The following is a 10,006-nucleotide window of genomic DNA, read 5'->3' as shown; positions in this document are numbered from 1 at the left end:
GTGCTGACTCAGCACGGCCGCATATTTTTTTTTTTTTTTTTTAAAAAAAAGCAGTCAGCTGGGTCAAAAAGGCCTTGGTCAGGCGCCTGACAGTCAATAATTTCCAATGTCATCGCAATCCGAGAAAAACATGGCAGATTTTTTTTTTTTTCAATTTTAGGGATTTTTGTAAACTTAAAAGAAAATCAAAATGAATCATTTAGGACAAAGCAAATTGCTGCCTTTATGTGGAGGTAGCGAAGGGGAATCCTCCCCAAGGTTGAGCAAATTAATTTTCCTTTTGTACTCACAGAGATGAGGGCTTTTGGAGTTTCTATGAAGGTTTAACCCTCCAAAGTTAGTTAGAGATTTTCTTGAATACGCTTCTACTTCTCAGTCATAACACGAATAGTGCACCAACCAGAGTCAAGTTTTATACTTACTATGGCTTTATTTTACTAGTTTTAATTAGAAATTATTTTCAAAAAGTAGCTATTAAACATAATAATTCTTTTTTGATACAGGATAAAATGGATAATTGTGTTTTTTGTACCATGAATATTTAGAGAATATATAATGCATTTACTCTAGCTATTGCAAAATTGTTACCTGGAGCTGCATATCCGATGGATCCTTTTGGTGCAACAGCACTGCTGGTAGTTTCTTACTCAGAATCAATGTCAGCAGTTCTAGGAAGAAGCTTTGCTAATCCAAAGTCACCCACATGAGCTATAAGGTCATTGTCAAGAAGAATGTTACTTGGTTTCAGATCACAATGAACAATAGCAACTTCATAGTGGTTGTGAAGATAATCCAAAGCTGAAGCCACATTAACTGCAATATTTATCGTCTGAAGAAGGTCTAGATTTCTTGATCTAGTTGCTTCTGCTAATTCTGAATGTAACCACATGTCGAGACTTCCATTTTGCATATATTCGTAGACTAGTGCCTTGAATTCATTACCTTTGGTATCAATACTGGAGCAATAAGTTAAAAGAGTGAGAGAAGATTTCTATGGCGAATGCTTCTCAATGCTTTGCACTCAGCCTCAAAACTTTTGGAAGCCCCATTTTTTTGAAGGTCAAGAACTTTTACGGCAACTTCCTTGTCTTGGTGTTGATCTAACTTTCCTTTATACACAACTCCAAAGCTTCCTGATCCAATTAAGTTCGTGGATGAAAATCCTTCCGTGGCATGGTAGAGTTCATGATAAGAAATTCTCAATATCTTCTCAATCGGCTCTGAGGGCATCATTAAGGACTCTTTCACACATTTATCTCTTTTTTTATGTAAAAAATGATACAAAAAGAATGTGACAGAAATTACTAGTATCACTATGAGGACCAGGGGAATAACTATTACTAGCAGACGTTTTCCTTTCTTCTTTCTTTTGACAAGACAAGATGGTAGTTGCAGCTCAGGTATGCCTCCGCAAAGTTTACTGTTTCCTACCAATCTTATTTGGCTCGCATTTGCAAAAACTCCATCTGTTGGTATTTCACCTTCAAGGTCATTATAAGAAATATCCAGAAACTTCAGAAACACCAACCTGTTTATGTCTCTTGGTATTTGCCCACTGAAGTTGTTATGTGAAAGGTCCAAAAACTGGATGCCCTTCAAAGAAGCCAAAGCTGGTGGAAGTGTTCCATTGAAAAGGTTGCTCTGCATATCAAGGTACTGCATGCTTGAACAATCTCCAAGTGTTGAAGGAACTTCTCCGGAAAATTTGTTGCTGGAGACAACTAGCTGTTGAATGTTTGCCAATTTTCCTACTTCAAGGGGTAGGGAACCACTCAATGAGTTGTGTGATAAATCTAGAATTGTTGGCGATTTGTATGACCCAAAGATCTGAGGGGATACACTTCCACTGAAGTTGTTTTGTGAAATAAACAGCATTTGTAGACTTTTACAGTTCCGAAGACTTGGTGGACACCTTGGAAGTTGTTGCTGGACAAGTTCAGAACATATAGATTGGTAATGTTGCAGAGGGTAGATGGTACCTGTCCTGAAAGCATATTCCTGTCAACAACCAATACCTCCAGTTTCTGAAGTTTGCCAACATCACTTGGTAAGACACCTGTAAATAAATTATTTGCCAGAGACAGTATATACAAATGTACAAGATTTTCAATTCCCGCTGGAAAGGCTCCTGATATCTTGTTCTCTGATAGGTATAAATGTGTCAACTGATATGAGAGATTGTGAAGAATATTAGGCAATTCACCACCAAAGTTATTTTTAGCCAAAGAGAGTATTTCTAAATTGCTGCAGTTTGTCAAAGGTACAAGAAAGTTTAGATCACCGGCTGAATTGCTACCCTAGAGATTTCCTTGCAGACTCAGAATTCTAAGATTCAGCAAATATCCAAGGTTGTATGGAACATGGCCTTCAATTTTATTATCACCAAGATCAATTACTTCAAGCTTAGTACAATTGGTAATTGAAACAGGTATTTTTCCAGAGAACCGGTTTCCAGCAATACCTATTATATCTGAAGATTCGGTAGCTTGAGACCTAGGTTGGTTGGAAGGCTCCCATAAAGAAAATTATCTGGTGCAGTAAAGAAAGTGAGCGTAGAGATATTATACATGGATGAAGGTATTTGACCTGTTAGCTTATTTGATCCCACTGCTAGGAAAAACAAGGTGGTTAATAAGCTTATCTCGTCTGGAAGATTCCCCTCCAAATTGTTAAAGGTGAAGGATAATTGCTTGATTGAGGATAGGTTCCCAATTGTAGAAGGAATTTCTCCTGTCAAATTATTTACAGCAAGCTGGACTCAGAAACATTTTTAGGTGGTCGTCAAGGCAAATATATACTATAAGCCATTATGCACGACGAGCGAACCAAAATTTTTATCCTCATCATCCTCTTTGCTTCCTCACTAAAGAAAGAAAACAGAATTAGAATCTAATGGCCAAAGAAAAATTAGACAAAAAAATTGATAAAGCCCCACCCCCTGACACCCACGTACAAAACCCCCCAAAAGAAAAAAAAATTCTTTCTTATTTCAAGAACTGGTTTTCCCCCAAAACTCCCAAGCCCTCAACACCAACAAAATTACACACACAGCTATGGTGCTGAATGCCATAGAGTGCAGCTTATATCTCCTTCATTTTCTTGCTCCCCAAGGCTTTATGGTTTTTCTTTATTATTATTAAAAGGTAAAGTCAATTAATGGAGCCAGAAAAGCAATCAAACTTGACTACGGGAGTTGAGGTCAATTCTTCTTGTGGAATGATGAAGAAGTCATTCCTTGGTTTTCACACCTACATTTGCAGTGGATATTCGAGAAATAAAAATTAGTATTTACAAACAGAACAATCAGAAAAATGATTTGGACATAACCATGTAGTAGATGTAGAGGAAAAATTTCAGCGTAAAACAAGGACCACATTATGCTGAAAGAATCATGGTCTATTGCAGTACATTGGCAAGAGAATTACCTTAAGTTCTGGCGCAGGTTGATTGATATACCAAATCCAATTGATCCGTTTGTTCAGTAGTTCGTAGAGCCCACAGTGAGTTCCTGAACTCAATTCAAAGTATAAGCATTTCCCCAAGTTTGGATTTGCCTTCTTGAGATCCACCACAGCTTCAGCATGCTTGTTATTTGAAAATTCAAGAACACCCCTCCTTGCACAGTAAGCAGAATATCTATGTATAAGATAACAAGGACAAAATGTCATACACAGGAAATTTAAAGCAAGAACTTAAAGAGATATCGACTACTACCTTTCACAGACCTCAGCTTAAGATCAGGAAGGAAACTCTTTCAAACACTAGAAAGACAGACATCAGCAGCAATAAGTAAATCACTGACTATGTCATATGTGTCACCCGTTTCAAGAACTTTGCATTTAACTGTGACACAAGTCTTGCCTTCAGAAGTGCAAAATCCAAGGAAAAAATGCCCCCACAACACAACATCAGATGATAATGCATTGTGTAAAAAAGTATATAGATCAGCCCAGTATGCTGCTCGAAAATTTAAGTTTTCATCTCTCGTCAGAGTCCAGCTGATTTTCTTTTCACCATAGGTTGCTTTGTTCTATGAAGACAGAAATAGAGAAGTCAAGAGTAGTTGAGTTTTCAATTAAAGGATTCTAAGTTTCTGCTAGCAATGCCATCCACAGGACAGCGGTATGATATGATTTAGTTCCCTACAGACGCATGCTTTCATTATGAAACAATGTCTATCATCTGTTAACAAGCGTCCCAGAAGGGTAGGCAAGACAATAGAACAAATGCAACTGCAGCGATCAGCTGTCATCTAAATTCCAGAGCTCAAACATGATTACTTTCAGCTTCTATGACATTGTAAATGACTCTAAAGCTAGCTTCATGGCTAAAAGACTTTCTAGCTAATTGGTTCAGTAAGAAATGGTAATTTTAAACACTAAATTACAAAATGTCCAACAAATTTAATGACTATTTGATGGTTTGCTTTTGTTTGGAATCAGAAATCCATTTTGTCACCCTCAAAGGATTTCACCTTTAAAAAGAGTACTTTCAATTAATTCACTAATAGGGTTCTAGACAAGGGAGAAAGATCTAGTCCTTTTTCCTAATGCAGAAAAAAGGAGAGGGGGACAAGGGATCTAATTAGGACTAGTCTTAGCAATTGCCATACACCAGTCTAAATAAGTCCTTGCCGAGACTAATAAATTAGTGGAAATAACTTTTACTAGCACAAGCATTTAAGCAGGTTCCATACAACAGCCTGTCCGTAATTTCTTAGGAGTAAATAAGACCCAATTAGTATCTAAAAACATCAACGAAACCATTCATATTTTAAACTCATGAAGGATGTACAAATAATAAGAGAAAAAAGAAAAATAACCCTTGAAAGATAACATAATAAGGGTTTTTATATATTCAACATACTTGATCAATGCTCAGGAGCAAAGTGGAGTTCTTAGGAGTTGTGGAGGGGCAAAGAGGGTCAAGGCCAAGTCCAGCACCAGTTGGGCTCCCGCTTGGGGGTGTACAAGTTTTCTCCAGCACCACAACATCCCACCCTGCATCGATAAGAGCATGAGCACAAGATATCCCTGCTATGCTTCCTCCCACCACTACTGCTTTCGGCTTCCTGTTATTCTGCCACCCCTTCATATCTCATCAGTTGGAGTATTATTGTCTCCTTCTCGTGCTTGTAGTTTTGCTGGGATGGAATTGATTGGACATTTTTGGAGATGATTGGTCCATCCGTTTGGGGCCAAGTAGAATCATTTGGAGGGTACTGGGGTAGGTCCACTTGACATTTGTCAGGTTTGGTCCAATTGGTGTAATTCTTACTTTTTGTTTTCTCTTCCTATCGATGCTTCAGAGTCACAAGGGGCAGCAAATACGTAATAATGGACCTAAAGTAAAATTTTCATTATGTGCAGTTTTCTGGAAAGGTGTAGGGTACAAAAACATAGTTTAAGGTTCCTTTATTCATACATAAAATGCTATATCTCCTCAACAATCCAACCGCTCTAAGTTGTTACATCAAATATTGAAGGAACATCAGTGAAGAAAGGCATATTCTTTTGCTGAAGGTCATCACATTCTTCAGGCGTTGCCGTTCTTGGATCAAAAGGTCTGCGACCCGCAACGTTTAAACCCTGTTTGATGCAACCCATCCGCCTAGAATGCAATACTTGCTTTGAAGTAACTGGCAGCCGAATAGACTGATAATCTTCAAGGGCTAAATTTAGATTTTCCACCCCCCACTTCTGAAGGCATTTGCCTAAAACTGCAGCATCCAATACTGACATGTTTGTGCTTCTCAGACCATGAGGAGTTGTAGGATGAGCTGCATCTCCAATCAAAACTACATTGTCCCAAAAGATTTGCTTCAGAGGTTCACAATCATACATGACATTTAGGAAGGGTTCTTTGGTTTCTTTTATGATCGTTGCTAATCCTGGGACCCAAACTTTTTCTGCTGCCTCATGCAGCTGCTCAATCATGTCGCTGCTAACTTTCATGGTCACTGAGTTTCCCTAAGTAAAAAGATCAAGAAGTACATCAGCTTAGGCATAAAGAGCTAATTGCTTTTCTCATGTTTCAGTCGAACTTGCTTTCATTCTTTTGAAGGTAACATTTGATTGAATCAGTTATATTGGGTTTGTCTTAGATAGTCGTATAGTTATGTTTCCATTATTTGAGAAGGTAACATTCATTTCCCTCTTCTCATTGTGCTTATGAGGGAGGTATTATTTCATTTCCCTGTTTCCTTCACTCCTTCAATGTTGGCTGTCTTAGAGAAATATTAAAAAAGGAAATGTCTAATTCTGATCACACAGTTGCAATTTGTTCTGTTAAGCATATTTTAAAAAATTTGGATAATGATAGAGAAGTCATTCCTTGGCCCTTGAGCCAATAAGGGAGGAATCAGAAGAATCAGAAGGACAATATTCGCATAACCCTATCATAGCTAACAAGGCAAAATATCAGCCTAGAAGAAACACGAACCATGCTGAAACAAACCTCTTTTGATCAAAAAATGGTAGAAAAAAAGATTACCTTAAGTTCTGGCTCAGGTTGATTGATATACCAAATCCAATTGATCCGTTGGTTCAATAGTTCGTAGATCACACTGTGAGTTCTCGAACTCAAATCAAAGTATAGGCATTTCCCTAAATCTGGGTATGCCTTCTTGAGGTCCAATACAGCTTCTGCATGCTTGTTATTTGAGAAATCAAGAACACCCCTCCATGCAGTGTAACCTGAATATCTATGAACAAGATAACAATGTAAAAAGTATCACATACAGGAAATTTAAGGCAAAAAATTAAGATAAAAATTTCTGACATTACTATTTACAGACCTCAGCTTAAGATTGGGAAGGAAGCTCTTTCGAATGCTGGAAAGACAGCCATCAGCAGCAATAAGTAGATCACCTACTATGTCAATTGTGTCACCGGTTTCAAGAACTTTACATTTAACTGTGACGCTAGTTTTGTCATCAGAGATGCAAAATGAAAGGAAATAGTGCCCCCACAAAACAGTATCAGATTGTAGTGCATTGTATAAAAGGCTATATAGATCAGTCCAGTATGCTGCTCTAAAATTGAAGTTTTCATCCCTTGTCAGAGTCCAGCTGATTTTCTTTTCTCCATCAGTTGCTTGGTTCTACAAAGACAGAAATAGAGCAAGTCAATTTTAACTGAAATGATGAATTAAACGAGCCCGTAGTTTACATATAAGATATCTTTCTGAAACTTAAATTGGCAGAATGGTTACCTATAATACAGGGATGGCAAATGCAGTATCATCCTTTCCATAAAAAATGAAAATCATGAACCACATTTTTTAACTGATGGTGTAAGTGATGCTATTATGCTAGTTAAAGTAGTCTATCTAGTTTATATCATACACAGGCAAATTAGTAACAGATTTTGCAACAAATGCAACCCTACAATAGCGGTATGATATGGTTTGGTTTACTAGAGACGAATGCTTTTGTGCTGAAGAAATGTCTATCATCTTTTGACCAGAGTCTTAGCAGGGTAGGCAAGAAAATTGAACAATGCATCTGTTGCGATCAAATGCACTGGAAACGCAAAGCTCAGAGATGACTATTCCAAGCTTATATAACATTCTAAATTGCAGTAAAGCTAGCTTCATTGCTAACTTGAAGTTGAAAGACTTGGAATCCATCTTCCGAGTCCCATATCAACAAGAATATTCCCCCACATCATAATCAGTTCCTTTTTGCTACTAAAAAAACTTGCATTTTAAAAATAAAATTGGAAGATTTGTGTAGTCCCGGTAGTCTACACCATAATGACTGACAAACCAAGCCAACTGAAAGTTCTCCGCTTCTACACAACCCCTTTCCAAAGAAGGACAGAAAGGAAGTACTTAACAATCTCTGCAAGACTGTTCCCACATTGAACAACAAAATAAGTCCTTGCTGAAACTCAGATTAGCATCTAAGCAATTCCCTTAAAACAGCCAATCCACAACATCTTAGAAGTTAATATGATCCAATAGCAGTAATTAAAATCGAGAATGAACCAGTCCGTTCTTTCAAAATTCAAATAATTTAAGACTCACAATCAACAGGAGCAAACAGGAAAATAACTCTTCAACATGAAATTACAAAAGGGCATTTGTTAAACATACTTGATCAATAGTGAGGGGCAAAGTGGAGTTGTGGAGAAGCTGAGGGTTCCTCAGCCAAGTCTGAATGATTTTCTGAGCCGAAGGGTCAAGTCCGAGTCCAGCACCAGTTGGGCTTCCACTTGGGGGTGCACAACTTTTCTCCAGCACCACAACATCCCATCCTGCTTCAATCAGAGCATGTGCACAAGATATTCCTGCTATGCTTCCTCCCACCACCACTGCCTTGGGCTTCCTGCTATTCTGCCACCCCTTCATCTATTATTACTTATAGTACAATATCTCTTTTTTTTGTGCTTGTAATTTTTCTGGAACGGAATTGATTAGAGCTATATTGGAAGGTGATGTGTTCCATCGGTTAGTTTGAGGTCAAGAAGAATCATCTGAATACTACAAGAAGGAGATTCTCCTTTATATCCTTTTCTTGTCTCTCTTTTTGCACTTTTACAAAGTTTTGGTCTCAAATTAATTTTTTTTCCTTGTTTTTAAGCTAACTTGTACTCATTAAATTCTTCCCTTTGTCATTATTGCACGTGCAGTAATGCTAATTCTTTAATTAAACATATTTGCAAGGAAGTATTGTAATTTTGGTTCCTAAATTTGAGCGGCGAATGGTCCATAATGTTTTACTGAAAAGAAATTTGGTCCCTAAGATTTTTTTTTTGAGGCTGGTCCTAAGATGTTCAATGCTAACTAAAGCCAGTTTAAGCTAGGAATGACAACGGCTTGCTGCCCCACCGCCCCCCCCCCCCCCCCCGGGGCTGCCCACCCACATGGGCTAATAAAAGTGTTAAGTGTAAATGTATAAATGTATTAATAAATATTTCGTGTTAAGTATAAATGTATTAATGTATTGTGTTTAGTGTAATTAGAAATTTAGTATAAATGTATTAGTAAATTTAGCATAACTAATTAATAATTTCTATAAGTATACATGTATAATTATTAATATAATTGATAATATTAATTATATTATACATACTAATATACATTATATAATACTTATTACTAATAATATCATTATTATAAGTTTATAACTAATTAAATTAAATATTAAATATTTAATTATATATATTTAATTTTTTCAATGGGTGGCTGGTGGGGGATGGAGTGGGGATATACTCCCCTACCCTCCGTCTCGTTTTTTAACAGGGGAGAAAAATGCCGCCTTCCCCCCGCCTACCCTCAACCCCCATCCCAATCATGCCCGCCATCCCTATTTTAAGCTGTTAAGCGTCAGTTGATGAAATTGAAACTTAATTAAGGTTAAGCAACCAACATATCAAGCCAAATATAGAGGTTTTGCTCCATTCTAGGCGTACTATATCTCTTCTTGTTTGTTTTGATTTTCTTGACAATACTCAAAGAGAAGTGATTGTTTGAAGTTTTTTTTTGGGATAATTTTAGGAACCTCCATTGAGGTTTCTCACAATTTCACTCGGCTCCCATTAGATTTAAGTAATTACACTTGCCTCCCTTGCTATAGTAAAGTACTTATAATGGCTTTCATTTGGTAGACAATTCACGATTTAACACAATAGACATATAAAACCCAAAAAAAATTCCTATTTCTCTATCTCGCATCTATTTTCACTCCTCTATTTCCTTGATATTATATTGCTATGTCCTCTTTTTATTATCTTCAATTTTATGGATTTTAGCAAATTGAAATTGCAAAATCGATAAATGGAGCAGATTATGTGTCAAATTAGAAGGAAACGAAAAGGTTCACAGTGATAGAGAAACAAATAATGAAATTAATGATTAAAATAGAAAGCTGAACCAAAAACATGGAATTTATCATATTTTGTCTGTTATCAAGAAAAATGTTTGTAAAATGTCAATACTTTGCAGAAGGATTTCTTTCGTTCAATTAGTAATTGTTGGTTATTATTTTGTTGTGAAGGTAGAA

General features: G+C 36.8%; 1 protein-coding gene and 1 pseudogene across 1 annotated transcript; both read right to left on the bottom strand.

Annotated features, from left to right (window-relative positions):
* Positions 1-565: 565 nt before the first annotated feature.
* LOC113780654 lies at positions 566-5,094 on the bottom strand (annotated as a pseudogene).
* Positions 5,095-5,389: 295 nt separating this feature from the next.
* Positions 5,390-8,494, bottom strand: LOC113779984 (6-hydroxynicotinate 3-monooxygenase). The gene is made up of 4 exons (XM_027325807.1): positions 8,098-8,494; positions 6,797-7,101; positions 6,493-6,703; positions 5,390-5,969 (listed from the first exon to the last, which is right to left on the bottom strand). Exons 1-4 carry the CDS (start codon positions 8,350-8,352, stop codon positions 5,460-5,462), a joined length of 1,281 nt encoding a protein of 426 aa, XP_027181608.1. The 5' UTR covers positions 8,353-8,494; the 3' UTR covers positions 5,390-5,459.
* Positions 8,495-10,006: the final 1,512 nt, after the last annotated feature.

The sequence above is a fragment of the Coffea eugenioides genome, chromosome 8 (genome assembly GCF_003713205.1).
Source record: "Coffea eugenioides isolate CCC68of chromosome 8, Ceug_1.0, whole genome shotgun sequence".
Taxonomy (NCBI): Eukaryota; Viridiplantae; Streptophyta; class Magnoliopsida; order Gentianales; family Rubiaceae; genus Coffea; species Coffea eugenioides.
The sequence above is the reverse complement of the archived record's forward strand: the minus strand, read 5'-3'. Positions and strand labels throughout refer to the sequence as shown.

Excerpts from the sequence above, each read along its gene's own strand:
- LOC113779984 (XM_027325807.1), bottom strand. The coding sequence starts at position 8,352 with ATGAAGGGGTGGCAGAATAGCAGGAAGCCCAAGGCAGTGGTGGTGGGA. Across the intron at positions 7,102-8,097 it reads TGCCCCTCACTATTGATCAA|AACCAAGCAACTGATGGAGA; the intron begins GTATGTTTAACA and ends CTGTCTTTGTAG. Across the intron at positions 5,970-6,492 it reads AACCTGAGCCAGAACTTAAG|GGAAACTCAGTGACCATGAA; the intron begins GTAATCTTTTTT and ends CTTTTTACTTAG.